Here is a 23,462-nt window from a genome sequence, read left to right as displayed (position 1 = left end):
TTCTTTCTTGGGTTTGTTTGTTTTTCTTTGGTGAATATTGCATAGAAAATACTTGGACACTGAAAAAAATGCTTGTATGAAAGAATGAGATGTTTTGAAAGTGCTCTGAGTACTTAAGTATAAGAACCAGTCCATTTACCATCATTTGCAGGTGCGACTAACTGACTCAAAACCCAAACTCAAAATGTAATACTATTACCTACATTCAATAACGCTTTGTTATTTTTTGAAAAAATTATAAATTCAATCCAGTAATATTATTTCAAAATAAAAATTAAAAACACAGGTTTGTTGTGTTGTTGGTTTACTCTACAGACTAGAGATAAATCTGAGGTGCTTTTGAAAAATATACTGGCCAACTTTATAATCTATTTTTTTCTTTTAATCATTCAGCTCATATTCACACCCTGATTAAGCTGAACTTTGGAAAAAATCTAAATATGGCACTAAATGTGTTACGATCACGTTTTCTTCAGTTTTGATGTTTAATACATTTCAAAATAAGAGGTGAAAAAAAGTTTTCTTCAGTATTAAAAGTTTTATTCAATCTGATGGAACATTTTTAACGGCTCAGTAATCAGTGGCCCACACTGATTACAGAATCCTCCGTCTGATGGTGCGGGTGTGTCCACACTTGATGGCACGTGGATGCAGACGAGCATAGCACCTAAGACGGATGACAGAAATGTTTAGATTAGTGAGATGAAGTGATGACCTCACTCACTGTTTCTGGAATCTGTAGCTCGCTGCTTTACTGAGGGCTGTGATATGTATCTGCTAACACTCAACTTGGAGCCAAAGCTCTGGGAGAGCTTACTCCCAGTCAACCTAAAATGTGCCACTGAATTTGATTCTGCCAACTGCTCTTTGAAAGAGGAAAATTATTTAATCAGCCACTCAGTAATTATTTAGCCTTGCTAATAACGCATTTTTTCCTAAAATCAAACCTCATGTGCATAAGGAGCAACTAAAGTTTTTACTTCTTCAGACCTTTCCTATGCACCCTGCAAAAAGATGAAATCAAGTGGAATCAGTTTTTAGCAATCCGCTCAAAACATTTTGATATTTTTATATCTTTTGAATTATCCCCTCACCTCTCTGAGAATGAGTTCAGTCTAATATTTGTGTGTGCTGGTTTTGTATACGTACTTGCGGCAGATTATCCTGTCACAGTTGTACTTCTGAGCCAGCTGCTTCAGTGATGGCTCAATGATGCCCCCTCTCAGACGCAGGACAAGGTGAGGGTTGGAATCTGAGAGAAAGACATGGGTATATAACCATCAATGCAACTTTAAAACATTAAACAAACAGCAGTTTTCTTCCATCGTGGTGAAATCCACCTTTTTGGATGTTATATTCTGACAGGGTGAGTCCATCCTCAAGCTGTTTCCCAGCAAAGAGCGTAAGACAGTAACTTAATGGTTACAGCTACTGTGGGCATGTACTACTACATGCACAGAGCTTTCTTAGTTACACCAATCCAGTTATAAAGCAAGATGAATGTAGTAATACTGCACACTGAGTTCAATTCCCAGACAAAAATGATCGTTTCAGAAGTTAAGGAGAAGAAAGTTTTCTGTTCAGCAGCCGCTCAGAAACTCAGTGAGCAGAGCGCTGTGAACAAGTTTTATCCAGTGCTTTGTTTTTAATCTGTCCTGCTGACACTGCTGCACAGAATGAGTAACTAAGGTTGGGATGAAACTCACTAACAGGTCGCAGATTAACTGCAAGTGTTTGCTATGATGAATGATGAAATCCATCCATCCATCCATTCGCTTCCGCTTATCCTTTTCAGGGTCGCGGGGGGCGCTGGAGCCTATCCCAGCTGTCATAGGGTGAGAGGCGGGGTACACCCTGGACAGGTCACCAGTCTGTCGCAGGGCCAACACACAGGGACAGACAACCATTCGCACTCACATTCATTCGCACACGAAATCAATTAACAGAAATACTTCAGAATTAGAAAGTAAAATAAGAATGAAATAATTATTGAAAAAACAAATATAGAAGAAAAGGGGAAGAGAGGAAAGCGAGGACAATTAAGTTTCATGATTTAGTCCAGTTAAATATTGTTTTTCAGAAATTCCTTCAACTTTATTCTATATATTTAATTTTGAATAGATTTAAACTAAATAGAAAAGAAGAAGTCCTGCTCTTAGTAGCATTGATAATATAAGAATTAAGTCAAACACTATTGATTAATAAAATATGAGTCATCGACTGACTGTTAAGCCCACGTGAGAAACAATAAAAGAGAGAAGTTGAGCTTTTTCTTGTGAACACACTGAATGGATGTATTCGCCTGAATCACTTCTAGAGTGAATCTTTCTATCCACCCATCAGGAGCTACGGAGATTTTATTCCAAAACAAAGGGATCATGGAAAGACTTCCATCACAGATCATAATGCTTTTTGTCTCTTCTTCTGCTGGAACATTTCTAACTATGTGTGCATTTTTTTTAAAAAAACTCCTTCACAAGAGAGAGAGGTTTCACATAAAAGTGATATTATGGTCATTAAACATTTTTGCAATTCAAGTCTGTGGATCTCCTTTGTGTGGTTGTAGAAGCTGCCAGCAGATGGCGATGCACAACAGCGGTGATAGTGACACTGTTTAATCTACAGTACTGTGTCTGTGAAGGTTCTCGGTCATCCAGGTCATCATAGTCTAAGGTGCTCGGAAAAACTCAGTCTTCTCCAAGCACGGCATCCCAATGTACTTCAGACCCAGCAACACACTCAGCCAAAAACTGGTTCATCCCAAAGACAAAATTCCTGAACACAAACTCAAAAATGTAGTGTATGCTGTGCAGTGCAGCGAAGAATGCCCAGACCTCTACATTGGAGAGACCGAACAGCCACTTCATAAACGCATGGCACAACATAGAAGAGCCACCTCCACAGGACAAGACTCGGCGGTGCTTCTCCATCTAAAGGACAAAGGTCACTCTTTCGAGGATGCCAATGTTCACATTTTGGACAGTTTGAAAGAAGCCATCTCTGTCCACTGTGAGCGACCATCTTCGAACAGAGGCGGTGGTTTACGACACCAACTGTCGGCCATCTATAATCCAGTTCCCTTCCCAGACACCTTAACGCCCACTCTCATCCTGGGTCATCTGACCTCACATGATTGGGTGGGGTTGGGTTTCACAATGAGCTCACCCGAAACCCTGGTTGATTGTGACCTACACCCGTCTTCACACCTTGGCTCGTGTAATTAGGTAGAGGATCATTAGGGGGTCCATGTCTCTCTTGGGGGGACACTCCCACAGGGCTTAAATCTGGGACTCTCCATTTGACCCTAGAACTGAAGAAGCTTCTTGGATGAGAGGTTAAACGTCTTCAAGCAACTCAAAGAAGTCCAGACGCTCCTTAGACTACAGTACTGTGCAGAACTCTTTAGCCACCCTTACTTATTTGTGTAAAGTGATCCTGGAAAAATAACACAAACAGTTCTCCAAGATTTCTGAAGATCTTTCAAAGTTTTTGTGTTTATTTAAGACTCTTATTACTGTTCTATAAATCATTAAAGCATTAAAAAGGCACCTAACCTAATGATGAATCAGTGACTGTATGAGATTTGATTTTTTGTTATGATCATTGGGATGAACTAGTGTTGTGTCTACACAGCTTACCAACAAAATGGTTTTTAATTGTATTTTTTGCCACTTAAACACATAATTTGTTCCAATTTCTTTTATAGAATCTAAGAAAAATACATCTGGCACACAATGAAACACTATGAATCATGGACTGTCCTCCCCAGAGTCCGGGCCTCAACATTATTCAAGCAGTGTGGGATTTTTTACACAGAGAACAGTACAAAAGGCAGCGAACATCCAACGAAGAACTTTGAATGCCCTTCAAGAGGTTTCAAGCAATAAACCTTTTCCTTCTATGAATTTTTTCCACTTCTGTGTAAACACTTTTGACTAAATGGCTGCACCTCGATCCCATCTTCCTGGGTGGCTGAAGACTTTTGCACAGCACTTTAATTCTACAGAATCACATACTGAAATATTTTTCAAAATCCATCCCTCCATCCATTTTCTTCCGCTTATCCGGGGCCGGGTCAGGGAGGCAGCAGCCCAAGAAGAGAGGCCCAGACCTTCCTCTCCCCAGCCACCTCCTCCAGCTTGTCCGGAGGAACACCAAGGCGTTCCCAGGCCAGCCGAGAGATATAATCTCTCCAGTGTGTCCTGGGTCTGCCCCGGGGCTTCCTCCCGGTGGGACAGGCCTGGAACACCTCACCCAGGAGGCGCCCAGGAGGCATCCTTGTCAGATGCCCGAACCACCTCAACTGGCTCCTTTCGATATGAGGAGCCGGTTGAAGTGGTTTTCAAAATCTTAAACAAAAAAAAGAAATAAAGGTAGAAAGACTAAATGATCATTTTATTTTCAGCATTTAAATGTAACAGTATTTTACAATAATTAAAGAGCACTTCTACCTACGCATGAACATACATCAACCTGCTCTTTTGTTTTGATATTGGTTTATGTCCGTGTTAATAATCTCTGTTGTACTTTTAAATGTTTGCTTCGTGAGCCTAATAAATAAAAAGAAAACCGTGTGCAGTGAAGGCTACAGTGGACATTAGCAAGCACAAAACATTTCAAATGAAGGCTGCCGTCCCTCTTTAAAGACAGTGAATCATTATGGATCATTGTACAGCGTTACTGAGGCTGAGCTCAGGATTGTGCTTCCTGTGTGTAGCAGGGCGCTATGACACCTGTTTTATGACGCCGGCTTTAAAGAGAATGTTTTCTGCTTCAGTTTCTCACAGTTAAAAGTGAAGGACAGTAGCATCATCTGACTCACAGACACCGCTCTGACTGAACATACCCAGTTCACATTAGTAAAGGAAAACAACAGACGGAGAACGTTTCTACTGAGCTTTACGCATTCTGTCCACCACAGACGACCTGTGGTTGGCCAGGTTGTTAAGGACACAGCTGTTGGTGAGCATAGACAGTTTGGAGTTAAGAGAGTCTTTACTTTTCTCCCAGTAACAGTCAACTCCTGGGTCCTTGTTCTCCTCTTTATCCTCCTCTTCCTCTTCAACCTCACTTTCTTCATCACTGCGTTCATCTTTTTCCAGCTGAGGAAGAAAACAGAAGGTTTCACACTACAAACTACGAAGAAGGTCCAAAAACAAATGAGTGAGTGACACTGATTTATTTTCTTGTGACCACAGGGCTGTGAATGAGGACATAAAGCTGACTGTGGTTCAGTTTTCTGGATGCTCCCTGTCGTCCTTTTAATTGGACTCTTTGCTTGTTTGCATCAAGTGGTATCACGTAAGAAATAGAACTGCAAAACAATTGAAAACATGTCAGAGACATCTCGTGACGCACTATAGCTTCACTGCTCTTTCTCACCTCGCCTTTCAGGAACTTATAGACCATGCGCAAGATCAACTTGGCCCAGAAGATGTGCAGACCTTGCAGCACCATCAGCAGGATGTTAAAAAAGTAGTAGCCAGCAAAAGGCTCAAACACCTCCATGGACAGTACCAGGGTGGTGTGAATGATTCTGTAAGTAATCGAATAGCTAGAGTCAAGTTGCTGATGAGAGAGTTCAAATTCATCCACACTTCTTTTACAGTTATCAAGCAATTTAACGACAAAAAAAAGGAGATACAATTATCTCTTACTTGCTGGGAAAAATCACCAGCCGAGTCACGAGGAAGATCACAGCGAACATAACAAACAGGGTGTCACACGATCTCCCCCAGCCAGCGCCGTAGTTGAACATCTTTGCAGGCTGCGGAAATAATAACCGTGCAATAAAGTCACATAGCAAATCCCAACAATAGTGCTGTGAGGATATGGATAATAAAATAACAAACTAAATGTTTTCAGACTGGGGAAAAACAGCTCAGTCTTTAAGTCAAGCAGAGAGCAGAACACTAAGAATCCCTACTGTTTTCTCATTTTCAGTGCAAAAATAAAAAGCATCAAGCAGCTCAGGTTTAGAAGCCTTATGTTATTCACAATTGTGTCTTCTGCACAGGTTAACAAAGGTCAGTCAGCACTGCTAGCTATCATGGCACAATCACAGGATCCTTCTGCTTCCTGCAGGCTACTGCAGAGGTCTTAGATAAATATTTTCTAAGAATAACCTAAAGTGCAGTTTGAACTTCTGATTGTAGTTTGTACAGTCGGTTTTTCTCATTTCTTTCAATTTTCTACATTAATGTAGGACGTCTGGCCAAAGTGAATATTATATTTTTAAAGATTCCCAAGACATTTTTTCCTGCACATGTAAAAAAAATGACCGTAAATGACCTTTATTTTACTTTTAGAGCATAAATAAAAGGATCTGCAGGTTACCTCTAGCAGGATGTCAGAGGAGTCATGGAGCAGCATGACCAAGGTGCCGATGCGAATGTAGTTGGCACAATAGGAGAAACTGAGCAGGAAGATGGTAGCCAAGTGGTGGACGACCTGTTCCTTAAAATCCTGCAAAGGCAAACATGCAGTGAGCAAAACAAAAGAACCATCAGATGTCAACAGAAGACAGTCACTCATTAACCATGTGCTGGTCAGGTTTCTCATTAAAGCAGAAGTGAAGTGAGAGAAACATGAAATGTGACCACAGTTAGACCAACATCATCCCAACAGCTAACTTCTGTAAAGGGCATCTGCTGTGTGAGACAGGAAGAAATCTGGCAACGCACTCTGTGGTCGAGTGTGTGAAACACGCAACTCAGTCAGCAGCAATCTGTATATAAACTCTGGTGTATCTAAAAGGGCAGCGCATGCAATGAATCAGCTGCTTTCAATACAACGCTTGCGTAACAAAACGGGCCGTTCAATGCACAAGCGCTTCTGTTTAAATAAACACTTTGCTACGTGTCGCCGGGGCTGAACGCAGCCTGTTGTGTAACATCCCCACCTTCCTCTTGACATCCACAGAGATCCGAAGGAGCAGAGAGCCATAAAATCCCAGCTCCAGCATGTAGTACCAGTAGTGAGCTCTCTCCATGGGCTGAGGAGGACAAATATAAAGATGATTTTTTTTATAAAATACCTGGACTTTAAATACTGGCAGAACAGTAGGGAGCACTGCAGCCTACACAGGAACACCTGGAGGATTTGAAATGTATTTATAAGCTTTTCTGTTTAAGAAAGGAAGGGAAACTATCATGAATGATTCTAGCGTGTCGCTATCCTTGAATCTGAGCAACTCATTTTGTTTTTAGTCCCACTAGGCGGTATAATGGATCACTCTTTGCCTATAAACTACAATTAGATGGATTGAAACTATTCTCAGCCATGACGGTATTTTTATTTATTTTTTCATATATGTATATTTATCCTCATTGTCATTTGCAAAATAGCATTTTTTTAAAGAGTATCAAAAGTACAATGGATGCCTACAGAGTGTGAAATTTCTCGTATGTGTGGCACGATGTGTCTTTTACTTTCCATTTTTAGGGATTTATATGCTTACTTTTAGAAACTTGTAAATGTATTTATCATAGACTTTTTATACACATAATTTATTATGTATTATTAGTAGTAGTAGCAGTAAATATGAATATAAAATAGTTTAATTTTCTAAATATAGAACCAGGATGCATTAAATATCAAACTAATGATGTTTCATGGCCAAAGTTAACGACCAAGCCAAATCAGTAACCGGGTAAATGTGTGGTTCTTTATAATAAGCTGTTAATTATCAGGGCCTCTAATTCTTGGCTTGTTTAGATTTATTTAACCCCATCTTGAGTAACTGGATATAATCAAAGTTACACATGAACATATTTAACTTTTTAACTTAATTTCTGACATCCTGGCACTATATAAATAACTTGGTTAACTCTCTGCAGTTTGAATGCCGTACATGAATTTACTGTATTGTGCTTGTTTTACAGCTCCTCTGTAAAATAGGTGTAATTGGATTACTAATCCGTACACAGGTTACACTTTCAACATAAATAATGAGTTCTACTCTGTTTTACTAAAGTAGTCATGTGGTGTATGTAGTGTTGTCACCTGAAATGGATACTGCCTCCAACATTCCCTGAGGTCCCAGAACCACGGTTTCTGTACAGACAGGGAAAAATTTAGAATAAACCTGAAGAGGTGGAAACGTATGAAAGGACAGAAATAACTTTCAGATTATATTAATTTGTTTCCACTTACTTATTGTTTTAGCATCAATAGTAGGAGTAAAATGTCATTGCTATAAAATGTTGTCACTCACATCAACCAGGCAGGACAATCCAGCCACAAAAGCTGTGAGGTAGAAGAAGAACCTCCAACTGAAAGACAGCGACTGAGATGAGAAACTCTGGCCATTTAAAAAAAGCACTTTAAAAAAAGGTTTTGGACAGTGTCAGAGTTCTTGCGAGCTTTTCCAGGATCGGTCATTGTGGAGGGTGGTGGAGGATCTTCTATTGAAGGAACTCATCAGTAACTGGACAATGACGGAGGCGTGGAGGGGAAATACTTACGCAGCTTCACCAAACTTCTTGGTTTTAGACGCCTTGTCTTGGCTCCTGCGACGCTTGAACCACGTCTCTATTTGTCTCTGCGTTTTGCGGCACGACAGCATCAAGCCTTCCATTTCACTCTGGAACAAAACACAGCACAGAATGAGTTGAGGTGGAGCAAGCGAAGCTCGAATGCAACGTGTTCGTACTGTTCTTTTAAAAAGTACTTTAAGAAGTTTGTAGTGCAGGCTTCGATTTATTTCTCCTGTTCAAACCCATTTGAATATATTTGACATCATTTTTGACTATATTTATTTTATTATTTCTTATTAATGTTTACATATGTAGCATTCATTTCATTGTTTAGTGAAATTTGTTTAAATAATCTTGATCACATGTTCATTTTGCTTTCCAAAAACAAAATAAACTTAGTCAGAAACTTTCTATATGTATCTAAACAGTATTTTAAAAGTTATAACCTGTTACTATATTGTACATAACAAAGTCATAAAAAATAATGTGATATTTACATATCATTCTTTATATGCCTACAGTGGAAACAATGGCAGAGAGAAGCATAGTTTTAAATAGCTCTATATAGCATTATTAACATGTTGACCTTCAGATCAATCTACAGGGGTCAGAGGTCAAATGTGACCTGATATTTCAAGTCTTTGTCCATATGTTAAAAGAACAAACCACACTTGAATCATAGTTTCTAAGTTATGAGGCTTTTTGTCAGTTTTCAGCCAATAAGTCATTAAGCTGACCCTTCATATTTTTCAGTCTTTAGAGCGAAAGCAAATGTCTGCTGGACTCATTTCTATTTAGCCAGAAGCCTGTGAAAGGTCACAAGATGACCTTGTGGGGTTGTGTGTTTAATGCTGTGGGGGAAAGGGAAAACAAAGTGCCTTTACACACAAATTTAACTTTCAAATGAAAACACGCCAGTTTAATCATTTGAAAAACACCTGATTTAAAAAAAATACGAATTCAAAGACTAAGCCACATGTTTGCATGCGTGCAGAGGCCTGCTCAGGCTCACCTGTGTCGGCTCTCTCCTGTTCTGGATGTAAAACGACTCCAGATTCGGCGATGGTGCAGCGGTCACTTGAAATCTATTCTTCACCCCAAGACACCTGGCCATGGGTGGGGCAACAAACCTGAGGGCAGAGAGAACAAAAGGTATCTTAAAAAGAGGACGGGGGATACTCGGGGTAGCAGTCACTGTTTAGCTGTAAATAGAGCGCTGGGTGAGCAGCGTGTGACTGCGCTTACATATGAATGCATTGTATTACCACTCACTTAGCAACACAACAGTTAAAAAACATTAGGTTAAAGCATTGTTACAAACCTGCAAACAAGGCTGCTTTTATTAGTTAATCATAGCCATGCATGATTTTTTTTTCCACTCCAGGAACATGAGATCATTTGACAATCACATGACATCTTAAGTATGATTAACAAGCAATTTGAGTCTCTTGACGCGTCTTCTGCTTGTTTGCTCACAACTAATATGTTAAATTACCTTCATTTAGGTTTGAACATCTCTAATTTTCTCCCTCATTTCATTTCTGTTTATCTTCCTCTCTAGTTTCCAGTGTCTTTCTCCCCCCCATGCTAACAATGCCAGCTCCACTCACCAAAAACACAAAAACACCTGCTCACTGTCCCACAGCTCGGATCCTCTTACAAAGTCCTCTCTATTGATACCGTGAATGCTTGGCTATAGGCAGCAAATGCGGTGCGACTACTTTTTTCCCCAGTGGTGACAACGACCTCATTTGATTGCTGTATTTTCGAAAAGACTTGTAAGTGCTATTTCAGCTTCAGTGGAGTGAAATGTTTGTGTGCTCTGCTGCAGACCCTTCACTATCTCAAACACTCACTCACCCATTTCAAAACAAAGAAGGCTTATGTGCTACCTTTCAAACATGTAGCGGAGGGCTACGAAGCCGAGGGCGAGGGGCAGAGCGATGAGAAGGTCCAGGGGTCTGGGGCGGTTGGAGTCCCCCATTTGCTCCATGTCTCTCCAGGTCACACCAGGAGGAAGCCAGTAGTCCTCCTTCCATAAATCAGGCAGCATCTCCATTTTTTTCTGATGCACAGGTGAAGAAGAATAAGAGAACATGGTGGACAGAACAAAATAAGAATAGATTAGATTTACTGTCATTTAAAGGTGTATAACTCAAACTGTGAAATTAAGTTTGGCATCTAATCTGAAGGGCGAATAATATACAATATACAACACACACACATAGACACAAATGCACAAACCAATTATGATATGTACAGTACACATTAGAGGTTTCCACACAGTTAAGCTTGAGCGCAAACAAACATGAATTCATCCAGGTATAACAGCAGGTGAGGTGTCACGTGAGAGAGACAGCAGCTACAACAAGAAGAGCACTATGTTGGTGCATCCTAAGCATCCTATGATCCTACATCTGTCACCTCAACTACAATATGTTGTCAAAAATCAACAATAATAATAACTCTTAAATAAATAAAAATGTCCCACAATAAGAAAATTCCTGTCCTACAAGATCAGAATTAATGATCCTAACAACCATAAAGCACGGGTCAGGTGAATAACGATCTCTTTTAAACAAAGTGCAGAGAAATAGCCGACTGCACTTCAGTTGGTTGTTTCCATGGATAAACGCAGTAAGCTGCAATGAGACCGCCGAAAGAAACGGGATCCAGAGCAGAAACCTACCGACCAGGACCTCCGTGTGAATTACAAACCGAATTAATGAGGCAGGAATCTGAAAGAAAATCCAGCTTAAACCGAGATTTCAGGCTGAGCCCTGCGTGGCTGACGATGCGCCGTGGTGCTCCTGTGTCCTGAAGACGACAGCAGATCCGAGCCGCTCGGTCATCATCGATCTGCAACGGTTGTTAAGTCAGACGGGGTTTTAAAAAAAAATGAAGCGGGAAAGGAAGCTGTGGGACAACCTTCAAAAGTAAAAGCCCTCGAAAGAGTATGTTGTAGCTTTTAGTAGTTTATTTACTTAGCTTTAGTTTCCCCCCGATAAATTTATATAAATACAGAGTAAATAAAGAAATATCACTTCCTTCTCTCTCTTTAAGTCCAAACTGAAAACTTACTTGCTAGCTAACTAGCTTATCGCACGTAACCTCTTCACTCTACTATTTTAAATTTGTTTTATGTCTTATGCTTTTATGATTGTGTAAACTGTTTGCTTTTATGTAGCTTTTATTATTATTATATTTTATATTATATTATATAAAGATATAAATAGAAGCTATATTATATATTATTATATTATTATTCTGCTGTCTACAATGCCTTGAGTGTTTTGAAAGACGCTTTCAAATAAAATGTATAATTTATTTATTTATTTATTTTAAATATCATTTTTAATTAATGTAAGCATATTCTATTAACACCTCTTGCTTTTTGACCTGTATACAGCCAAATACAGTCAGGTCGTGGTAGGTTCAAAAATGTAGCAGTGAACCTTTATTGTGAAGACTTCCGGTCTGCTCTGTCTGTCTGAATGATTGATAGCTGTGGGGGGACTGACGCACCAGGGGCGTCTCCGGCTCAGGGGGAATGATTCACAGTGTGAAGTGGGCTCTGTGGTTACCTTTTAGGTTATAGTGGGTGGGCAGACTATTGCTGAATGCTTGCTACAATTTAAGCAGAAGGATAAGTGGTTAATAGCTGGGAAAGCAGGGATAGGCCTATTTTCAGTGTGCATGGTCTTTAACATATCAGGCCTTATAGTTGTTAACCTGTCATGATGTTCCACTATATAACCATTATATAAATAACACAAACTGGGGCAACCATGGCACAAAAGCTGTGATCTATTCCATCTCATTACACTTTGTTTTACTGTAAAAACTGTTTGATTAAATCCTTGATTGAATATCATGGATGGGAAACATGCCTGATTACATTTCCCTCTACTCCTTAGTAGATTATTCTCATGGCAGACTTCTCCCGGGTCACCTGCTCTCTCTGGGAAAGCAGCTCCAGAAACCCATAGCAACGAGCTTCGAAGGTAAGCACACCTCTCTGCACAGGCTGGCAGGCAAACCTTTTGAACTTTTACCCTTAAGAAAACTCAGGACAACTTTATGGTTCACTTCTTCCAAAGCCACACTGTGGTCCTCCTCACACTGTGGTCCTCCACATTCAAGCACTGCAGACAACACTCCTCATGTCCCAAGATTAGCAGATAACATCAGCACTGTTATGCAAATGTGCCGATCTTTATTGCCAAACAGCTCAGCCGGGGAGCTGTTTGGCAATAAGCTTGTGCATGACACACTAGAATTGTGTGCGTCACGCCTCAGGCATATAGGTGCAATATTCGGTCACATACAGGTAAAAGGTGTTTAAATGACTTGTGTTCTGGCAGTAAGGGGAGAGTTTGTGTACATGTGCAGCAGACAAATTACTATGATTTGCATGTGGCTGGGTGTGGGCTGTCCTTCACTGAAGTGTATGAGTGTATGTATAACACCAGTGTACTTGTGTTACTCGTGTTAATGCAATATTAGTAATATCTCTTTGTGGAGCTGCACTCCAAAGACCTAATTCACCCTTTTTAGGAGTTCAAATATTTCCATTATGTAAATATTTAAAAGTTAAGCTTTAGGTGTCAACTGTCAAACAAAGAAATGAATGTAAATCAGTGGGAATCCTGGTACGCGCAGGTGTGTTTTTCTGTGCATTTCATGTTTGCATATTCAGGAAGGTTTGATCTGATCTGCATTTAGTTGGTATGTTCTTGAGCTGGAAAAAAGGACAGCTGCTAAAAGGTCAGACGTGAAATATATTAAAATGAGAGTCAGTCATATCACCTGAGCCAGATTTGAGGCAATGTTTTGTGTGTGTGATCCAGACGTATTTGCATGTTTGTGTGCATGTGCACATGTGTTTTTCGGCAGACAGTCTGTGAGACGGTGAAGGGAACTGAATGCCTTTTTTGTGTTGGCAAGGAAGTAAATTGTCAGAACTCAGTGAAGCAAAATCTGTCGAGCTCAGTTCGACACTAATGAGGTCGGGGTTGTTATACAGTGTTTCCAACCATCTGTTGGACTGCGCTGGACTGTTTTGGTCAGGTTAGAGAAGTCTGACTGCACTCTTTGTGCTAAATCTCTAACAAGTTCCCCACTGAGTAATTAAGGCAGCTATATTGACTAATAAAATGCTGTGAGCAGTTCAGTTCAGGGAGATTCCAGCTGTACATCTCAGCTCTGTTCTCTGGATTTGGCTCAGTGGTACTTTGAACTAAAAGCTAAAAAGCACTGGACGAGATCATATATGCAGTAGCATCTTAGTTTAATATGTTTCCAATGTTTCCAACTTTTTCACTCTCCAAAAGACACGGGACCGAATTTTATGACGACTCCAGCAGTTCCCATTGTTGTATTGTAGGTTCTTCACCTTACAATATAAAGTGCTCTGAGGTGATGGCTGCCGATGAATTGAACTGTCATAGAACAAGAGGCAAGGTAGACCCTTGACAGGTCACCAGTTAACCTAACATGCTGGGAGGAAGCCAGAGTGCCCAGAGAGGACATACAAACTCCACAGCAAAAGGCTCCAGCTATCCTATAGTTTCAAACCCAGGACCTTGTCGCTGTGAGGCAACAGTGTTAACCAGCACTCCACTGTGCCTCCCTGGGGATCACAGTAGTCATTAGGATTAATCCTCTAGACACCCTTGTTGTCAGCAGTTCATCTAATGCTCACTCAAAGTGGTGGACCAGAGGACGACAAACCCTAGATTAGTGCTGCTTTTTTATCAATAAAGTACTATACAGATTTTCTATATTCTTTGAAGAGAGCACGGGCATAAAGAAGTCCACAGAGAGAGTCTATAATTTTTCCTTCTGAATAAAGGATTGTAGATGACCATGTGGTGTTCCTGAAAGTTACACGTTTCTTATTATCCATTTTATCCAAAGTGTGTGTGTGTGTGTTTGTTTGTGTGCTTCCTTGGTGCTGCAAAGCTGTTTGAACATAGATTGTTGTTCTCCAAGTAACCAGGAGAGGTCAGAAACTGAAGCAGAAAATCTGACAGGAAGGGGAAAGTTGGAAGTAAAAGGAAACCTCTGGGAAATTAATGGCATTGCCTTCAGGAAATACTTTTAACAATGATTCCACCTCAACTGAAATGGAGTCTTTTTAATCCATGGGAAGGAATACTACTAATTTTCATCACAAGTCCAGCCGTCTCCCTGTAACCAAATCACACACCGAATATCCTAAAACTCTTTGTTATAGCCACAATACAAGAAGGCGGTTTATTTTAAATTTTATACACATTACATGATCAGTTTCTAGCTGTTGCATAAGAAGAACATGACATATAAAGATATGCACATGTGTATTTGACTGGTTGTTAATTATGTTAGCAGGACGGAGAGCTGTATTAGGCATGTGAGCATACAGTGTTTCTACTGAGTGATGATGTCATTTTGATCATTTCAAAGTAAGAGTTTTCAACTGAACTACATCTCCTGTCATACATGTCAGAGCTACGTTACTGTGCAAGCAGATCAAAAGTGGTTTGTTTAGAAACTTAGAAAGAACGCCACTGCAAAAACATTTCATTCGGAGGTTCATCTGGTACGATTAGGTTCCACCCTTGTGAATTAACTCTGTGTATCTCTTTGCAAGCCCCTAACTGATTATTCGATTGATGTCTCTCGCACTCAATCTTCCTGCTATCGATTTTAGCACAGCAACAAGGACAGCCTTTGCACAGGAAAGGTTCATGTGTATGAGTTAGTAGCTGACATGGATTTGTGTGCATGTAGTTAAGTGCAGTTTGCAGATCTGTAAATGAATTAGTGTTTCTAAAAGCGGGGCAAGACGAAAGCTTTTATTTCATTTTAAAAAATGAATTCCACTATCATTCTTTCTTCTTCTTTTTTTAACAAGCGAGTGTGCACGTCCAGTAAGTTTGATCACAAACAGCAGTTTGATATTTCAGTCTTTAATCATTATGGAAACAGAAAAATCAATGAAATATCAATACTAGCCATTATTTATAAAGTCTTTCAGAGCCACGTTTCAAAGGGCTTTACAGTATAACACGGACAGAAACAATATAAAACAAGAGGCCAAAGGAGCAGTATTAGTATGAAATAGATCTATTTTTACAGGTACTGTTGAACAGATTTGGCTGGTGTTTCAGTGGACGGGGCCTAAAGGCAAAAAGGATTAGCGGGAGGACATTGGTGCACTTGCATTTCATAATCAGAACTTTATATGACACACATTCAGTCAGAGCTGTGAGCCTCATAAGCCTTTTAAAGGGATGGTGACGTCAAACAGCAAAACCCCAAAGAAAATTTTGTGATGTTTATTCATTATAAATGTGGCTTTTATAGACATTGAATTTAGGACAAAGTGAATTTGAAAAGAAAAAGATATAAATAGAAGCTAAAGCTTAATTTCAGAAGGAAATCTAAATGACATCTTTAAAAACAGGTGCTTTGGTTAACTGGTCAAGAACTTTACCTGAGGGTCATCAGAGCAGTGGCACAAAAGCCACCAAATATCCAGCATGAGTCAAAGCTGATTTAGAAAAAATCAAGTTTACAGTTTCAAGCAAACTCAGACCTTCTTTCCTGATCTTTTCAATTAAACTAATCCAGCATTTTACCTAATAAACATAGAAAGCATATGCTCCTTTTTTCTAAAGCTCTTGCAAGTGAGTGCAGTTGTGTCTAAATGATTTCCATCTCTATCCTAAACTCATTTAGTTTCTCTCTTATTTGATCAGGACATCTCCTGCGGAGATCTGCTTTCTGGAATTTGTAAAAGTAAAAAAAACATTATAGAATTATAAAATGACATGATGAGCACGAGTCATGAAGAAATGCGGAGATATGGATCCTTCTCTTCCTGCAGCGTCTGTCACTGAAAGCACTGTACGTAACACACTCAGATAATACATTAATGTCTATAAAGTAAAATGGAAACAGGGCTTCTGGTGTTTCTGCTTGTTCTCATACAGTTTCTGTTCAGTGCTTTCATATTGTTATGCAATAAGGACTGAGAGCTTCCTTTTACACCAGGAACCGAGCTTTTCATTTGATATTTCTCTCATCCCTAGCCGCTTCCGCTGTTACACAATGGCGTAATCAAACTGTGCTCTGTCGAGACCTTCCTTGTGGTCCGTCCACGATGACGATGGCATGCTGCTGTAGGGATCTAAAATGATGCGGACACAACGAACCACGAGGAAGAGCAGCAGCAGCACGAGGAGGCCAACAAAACACAGGGCTGATCCTTGTTCTGGGTGACCCGGCACGGGCTGCAGCACGGTGGGGCCCCGGGGATACCCGGGCGGAGCTGGAGAAGAAACATCATAGTCCATGAGCCAGTAGTTTGTGTTGCTCATCTCGGAAGTGAGGGAATGTTTTTGGAGATTGAAATCGCTTAACTAAATGACTGTTTCTTTGCAGTCAGAAGCTCTGAGGAGTGGCACTGCTCCGCATGGTCGTCTTTGTTAATGTTCGTAGTTTCTAAACATGGAGGAAGCTCGCGAAGTGAAATCTGGCAGCTATCAGCTGGCTGAGCGCAAATGCAGCGTTTTCCACAAGCCCCAGGGCAACAGAAATAACACAGCACAAATTAGCAGTGCAAATTAATCAGTCCTCTGGTAAATGGTGTGGCAAGCTGGGGCATGCTCAGCATGGTCAAATTAGACTGAACTGGCTGGTGTTGGCATGATCCCTATATAGCACTCATTTCTCCTACACACACTCATTTGTTCTCAAGAGATCTAAACAATACAAAAGTAGAGGTCCCTGATTTATTTATTCTGTGTAATCCTCCGTTTATTGGTCAAAATTTTAACCGTCATCCAATAGCAGCTCTCTGGAAGCCTTTATTGTAATTACAAAGTGAGTATAAATCTCAGCTGAGTGACTGAAGATGTCCCATGGATCAATCAAAGTGCCTGCCGGCTGGAAATGATGTGTGTCGTGCTGCTTCACAGAATTCTTTTGCATTCAAATTGTTTTGACTGTGTCGGCCTGGTTACTGAGCAAAGCTTGTATTTTTGTGTCTATTTCTTCATCCGGAGTCACGAGGAGCTTTTTCGTTTAGGGTTTCAGTCATCAGGATACCTAAAAGGAAAAAAGAAGCAATAAAACCTCAGTAAATTTACAGTATGCACTTCCTGGATGTAGAGAAAACCCACTGATTCAGGATTCGACCAGGGTTCAATTTTATTTGTTTGTTTCTGGACACCAAGTGAATATTTTGGGGGGTTTTCCTGCAAGCACAAAAAAAATTGTGTGAGAAAAACAATCTCTCCTGAATTCAGATATAGCTTAGTAGAAGATAAATAAACCAGGCACTGATGAGGGGAAAGAAAAAGAAAAATGGAGAAAACCCTCAGGGAGTTGCTGCACTCTTGCATGGATACACCCTGCACAGCTTCTTTAATGGAGAGACATTTTCCTGCGATAGGTGAATTCCCCCGTCAGCAGATTCTATTCCAGGAGGTTTCCTCTTCCTCCTTAAGACCCCGCAGATCCTCACAAAGACACGCTGATAGCGCTCTTGCTCACCCAATGATGGGACTTAAGGGCATAGTAAAGGTTTAATAGGGGACCTTTGGACACAATGAAAGAAAGTGCCTGCCTCAGTATCAATTATCAAATGGCCTGTGGTTGCATCAGGTCTGGACAGCACGGAATAGCCGTGTGTAGAAGAAGAAGAAAAGAGGCTAAATAGGCAGGACGGGCTCGGCAGTCAATAGAGCGGACATAAAGTTTACACGGCAGGACAGAAATCACTTTGAAAAAAGGCTGATAATGAAAACAGGGATAGCAGTTTCTCACCATTTCCATTTTTTTAAGGATTCGATTGATTTTTAGCAGCTGGCTGTAAACACAAAAGAAGATTAACTGGGTTTAAAAGTTAAAGATTTGCTTTCTCTTAAATCCTTTTGAGCAGTTGCCCTGACAAAATACACTTTAACCAGTAGTTATGCAACACAACCAAAGTTATGGCTCTCTGGAGCTCAGCTTTACCAGTTTCCTAAATGCATGAAGTTGGAATCACTCTGCACTTTGCATCCTTTCCCCACCTTTATTTAAATCAAGGCGTGAGACAAAGCACTGATTATCATATATGTGGGTCTGTTGCAGGTCTGGGGTTTCAAAGAGGCGACCAGAGAAGTCATGTTTTATGTTTTTAGGTCATTCCACAGCCCTGCAGATTAGCCAAGGTCATAATGACAAACAAACAGCAACAGATCCAAGAGCACAGGGGAAAATTCATTTTCCCTGAGAATCAAAGCAAACACAAAAGCTTTAAAGAATATAAAAGAATAAGCCACATCAATTTCATGGATCACTGATCTTCATTGCGAGACCTGCTTTGGTTTCTAAACAGCACATAAATCACACTTTATTGCCTGACCGTCTGATTTACGCAAAACAGCGAAATGAAAGCCTGGTGTGGACAGTTCAGGGCTCCAGATTTGTAATAAAATCTGAAGCCTTTTTTTTTTTCTAAAGCAATGAAGCAAAAAAAAGAAGAGATTGATGAAAGCACTAAGCAGCTGTGCCAGTGAAATCTGACGACACACTGAGTGACATATGGCATTCCTCGTGCCTTTAATACCTGTAATACCTCCAATTTAGGGCTCTGGATTATGACAGCAGCTTTGAAAATGTCAAGGACTTCTACAAATGAAACGGATATTGTCTGAAAACTAAAGTAAATCCTTAAAGTGGGACTGTCCAACTGTGAAAAGGGGATACAGTCTCCACCCAGCAATGAGCACATTGCTGTTAAACCTGTGTTTGGTGTCATTAAGATGATTAAAGCCCTAAAACATCTTCATATTCGGCCTCCTATGCAATTATTTTTTTGTTCTCCATTAAAAGGTAACAAATTTTAATGGATATTAAAACACAAATTATTTAAATGGATTTAAAAAATTGCAATTCTCCCACTCTTTTATTATAAAACAGAGTGAAATTAGAAGTTTTTAACTGAATTTCAGTGAAGGATTTTTTGAATGTAACTTCTTTTAAAACTTCTTACTTCGCTGTAACTTTTAAACACTTCACAGATTTTCAAAATCAAAGACGTAAGATGAACATTGCAGTGGTTTAAAAAGTTCTAATTTTCCAGGATTGTTGAGAAGTGAAAGAATTAACTTCCTATGTCATAAATATATTTTTATATATGTTTTTGTAGAATATATCACAAGATGAAAATCACATGTGAGGTGTTAAGGTGCCCCCCTCTTAATAGTTCCTTTAAAACATTATTGATATAAGTAGCACAGAGAGGATTGAACATGTTTTAAAGGGTGTCATAAAGTTACACAAGAACTCACAAATCACACCTCCTACTGTTTCTGACAGCTCACAGACGTTGCCATTTAAAAAGTTAGGCATGCAGGACCACAATAACTCCTACAAACAAAAGTTTAACGAAGCAAGCACAGTCACCATTGTCATAAAACACAAACTGGAGGACGATCAGAAGAGATTAGAACTTACCTTGAGGTGAGGACTGTGTAATAATAATGATGGTGATGATGATGACGATGCAGCAGTAGCCCTTCAGCACCTTGGACAGCTCTGTGCTCACTCACGCTGCACGCACAGATTCAAGACTGAACTCTGCTTTCTCTGAGGGCTTTAAGGTCTCTTCAGTTTCACGGATCCGCCCCACCTCCCTCCCTCTCCGCCCACCAATGACTGCCCTTGTGCCATGCACACACACACACACACACACACACACACACACACACACACACACACACACTGTTTTCGTTTGGATGAGTAAATCACAACATGTGGCTTTTGAATTATATAAGAGGAGTGCATGACGTGGGGACAGTCAGGGATCCTGATAGCCACACAGCCATTATGGAACAAAGGCCTGTTCTGTTGTTGTTTTCCTTGAAATTTAAATGATCAAATTACCTTAATGCTCCATGCCATGCAAATAAAAGCAGCCGCACAGAGAAGACTTGTGTTAGACAGCTGACAGCAAATATTTCACTTTCATAGATTTACTTTTCTTTTTTTCTTTTTTTTAACAACTAAAAATGCATCTGAGACAAGTGCGTCTGGCTGAACCACCAACAAACACAATGACATCTTGTTGAATATTATCCTGTGGGGAATAAGAGGAGTAAAGACAAACATAGATCCACCACTGACCACATACCTTCTGTGGATTTTGTGGGAATTTTGGTGTTTTAGCAACCTCAGAGAAACTTTTAGCTTTCTTCCACTGGGATGTCAGGAGGCTCAACTCTTGTAAATCAGGAAAAAACAAGTCATTTTAAGTGCAACAGCTATTCCTTGGGGCATATCTTCAATTTAAGTGCTATTATCCCCTCGTTATGTGAGTGTGCATGTCTCCCCGTTTCTGTTTTTATGTAGCTCACTGTACAGAACAGTTGACCAAATCTAATGATATATTTCTCAACATCACAATAAATGCTTCATATTCTGGCCTGTTCTTTTCTATTCTATTCTTTATGTCTAATATACTGATTAAAGCTCTTATTAAACAAAACATGGGTTATGAAGCTAGATTAGATTTCTTTTAAGTGATGTTAAGAGATCTGTGCAAATGTACAAAAACTGCAGATGACCACATTGTCTGTTTTGGACAATAAGACTATAAGTAGGGTTTGCGTCATGGCTAACTGGTATTCCTTCATAAAAAATATGTTTCCTGTATTAAAATATTAGCATTGACAGAGTTTTTTTAAATACAGGGTGTATTCATTAATACCATGAGAATCTGCTGTTTTTTTAAACCCATTCCTTTGTTATATTGTGTAAGACGGCATTTAAATTTGATGTCAGGTTGCACTCCAGGTTTTGCTGACCTGCAAAAAATTACATGATCAAGAAGTGGAGCAAAACAAGCGGGGCTACCTGATTGTGCCTGTGGCTATAAGCTCCGAACTCACTGTGAGAAGTAATTAATTGACACAATTAAAACTCTACAAACACTGCTGCAGACTGTAGTCCATACACAGCCACATCTCCCCTGCCTGAGGCTGCATGGGATCTCCCAGTAGGTTTAATTAATAGTCGGTGGATTGTAACACTGCCCTGAAGGGGATCATAATCTCATAACAATGAGCAGTGCTCCAGCAGTGCACCCACTGTGGTCATAAATGGTAAGAGTCTCCAACCCACAAGATGATGAAACTCAGTGTTTATACTTTGCTACTCTTCCTATCTATACGACTCCAAATCTACGAACCAGAATGCAAATCTCACAAACCCGTATTTGTTCACAATAAAACATAGAAAACATATCAAATGTTCAAATAGTCTTTTTTTTTTTTACATTATATAAATATAAGATATTTTTATTGCAATTTTTTATTACAAATATTAGCTCATTTTAAATTTGATGTCAGTAACGTTTCTGGGTTTTTTTTAAAGTTGGAACGGCTCAACAAGCTCTTTTGACCCTCAGGCATTAAAAACAGACATGACTCTGTTATGAAAATCCCAGCATGGGCTCAGGAACATGTCCAGAAATCACTCTCTGTAAACACACTTCAACGTGCCATCCTCAAATCCAGGTTAAAGCTCTATCATGCAAAGAAGAATATGCTAACACTAAAAACACTGCCTCTGTCTCTGTGCTGGTGCTCATTTAAAATGCAGGCAAACCAAAATGTGTAATTCCTGAGAAAGTTGAGTTTGTTTATCTGAAAGAGTGCTTTCAGAAATGTTACACATTTCTGGGATTTTCTTACATAAACATGACTCTCTCTGGATTCTGATTTTATTTACATTTTACACAGCATCCAAAGTTTCTTGGAATCGGGGCTGTACATGAAACACTGGGTCAATCGGTGTCTTAAGAAGAAAACACAGAGGCCACTGGTACAGTATACGTTTAGCAGTTAGTCTGGGAATGGGTTGAACCCATCTCAATTTGAAGTCAAACCATATAAACGCCCTCAATAAAATAAACCTAAACCAAAAAACTGAAATTGTTTAGCCATTAAGTATGTTATACTTCTTTCTACTCCATTTCAGACCTAATAATTGTCATTTCATGTCATTTAGACTCTGTTTTATTTTATATATTTTCTTTTTTGTTTTATCTGAGCACATACGTGTGTGTATTTACATATATATTCATATTTGTAAATACAAGTATGTGTACTTGTGTATATATTGTTTTTTTTTCTGTATATGTCTGAAATAAATAAAGATACAATACAATACAATTGTTAGGGCAATGCCTGAAGGGCTGCCTGCATTATGATAACCCTGTTATAACGTAGACTAGATTACAGCTTGATGTATGCATGTTAGTGTGTCACCAAGACGATGTTAAAAGAAAGCTCTGCTCTGCCTCCATGACCCTTTTCCCTTCTGAGGTGATTGTGTTGTTGCATTTAATCCCATTCACTTGGGTGCAATAAGTGTGTTGTTGCTTGGAGGGACTTTTCCCAGTAAGATACTCTCAGTATAGTGAGGGCTTTACTCTTCACTCATGCTCCACATTGACAGAAAGTGCATGTCATACAGTTAAATCCAAGTATTTGGAGAATGACACAGTTTTTCCAATTTTGCCTCTGTAGACCAACACCGTGGATTTTAAGTCAAACAATGTGACTGAAGTGTAGACTTTCAGCTTTAACTCATGGGGCTCAACAAAAGTACTTCACACAGTCTATTTTCAGAGGCTCAAACGTGTGAGGGCAATAAGGACGAGCAGTTTCATGACCAGGTGTGTCCTTTCCCCTTCTTACTGATGAATCTGACAGGTGAAAGATCTGGGTCGTTTTCCAAGAGTTCAACTTAGAAAACGACCCAGATCTGTCAATATGAGGCCCAAAGGTGATGCAAGCTAAGGAAGCCAAAATAAACCTCAGAGAGAGCAAGGAGTGGAGTAAGAGGGGCCAAATCTACAATCTAGTTCATTCTTAAAAAAGATGGAATAAACTGCAACACAAACAGGCCTGAAAGCTCACAGGAGACGACTGAAGTGTGTGATAA

At 39.7% G+C, this 23,462-nt stretch overlaps 1 protein-coding gene across 4 annotated transcripts; it reads right to left on the bottom strand.

Moving 5' to 3' along the window:
* Nucleotides 1-529: 529 nt before the first annotated feature.
* On the bottom strand, nt 530-11,371 carry LOC102789192 (ceramide synthase 2-like). Of its 4 annotated transcripts, none has more exons than XM_087831498.1 (13): nt 11,167-11,371; nt 10,370-10,542; nt 9,490-9,607; nt 8,466-8,584; nt 8,216-8,273; nt 8,005-8,055; nt 6,902-6,994; nt 6,337-6,465; nt 5,658-5,767; nt 5,383-5,536; nt 5,000-5,102; nt 1,150-1,252; nt 530-667 (listed from the first exon to the last, which is right to left on the bottom strand). In XM_087831498.1, the coding sequence occupies exons 2-13, from the start codon at nt 10,534-10,536 to the stop codon at nt 595-597; spliced, it is 1,278 nt and encodes a 425-aa protein (XP_087687624.1). In that variant the 5' UTR covers nt 10,537-10,542; nt 11,167-11,371; the 3' UTR covers nt 530-594. The 4 variants fall into 4 exon arrangements, with proteins under 4 accessions (XP_087687624.1, XP_087687625.1, XP_087687623.1 ...); XM_087831499.1 differs by having other exon boundaries at nt 11,196-11,371; XM_087831497.1 differs by lacking the exon at nt 11,167-11,371 and having other exon boundaries at nt 10,370-11,158.
* Nucleotides 11,372-23,462: the final 12,091 nt, after the last annotated feature.

This window comes from Neolamprologus brichardi, chromosome 18, assembly GCF_056152115.1.
Source record: "Neolamprologus brichardi isolate AB-2024 chromosome 18, ASM5615211v1, whole genome shotgun sequence".
Classification (NCBI taxonomy): domain Eukaryota; kingdom Metazoa; phylum Chordata; class Actinopteri; order Cichliformes; family Cichlidae; genus Neolamprologus; species Neolamprologus brichardi.
This window is presented reverse-complemented; position numbering and strand designations above follow the sequence as displayed.

What these genes read in the sequence shown, in the direction of transcription:
- LOC102789192 (XM_087831497.1), bottom strand. Translation starts at nt 10,617, where the DNA reads ATGACAGTAAATCTAATCTATTCTTATTTTGTTCTGTCCACCATGTTC. An exon ending in CTGGTGATTTTTCCCAGCAA is followed by an intron (nt 5,537 to 5,657) that starts GTAAGAGATAAT and finishes GATTACTTACAG; the next exon opens with AATCATTCACACCACCCTGG. An exon ending in TGACTGTTACTGGGAGAAAA is followed by an intron (nt 1,253 to 4,999) that starts GTAAAGACTCTC and finishes TCTTTCTCTCAG; the next exon opens with ATTCCAACCCTCACCTTGTC.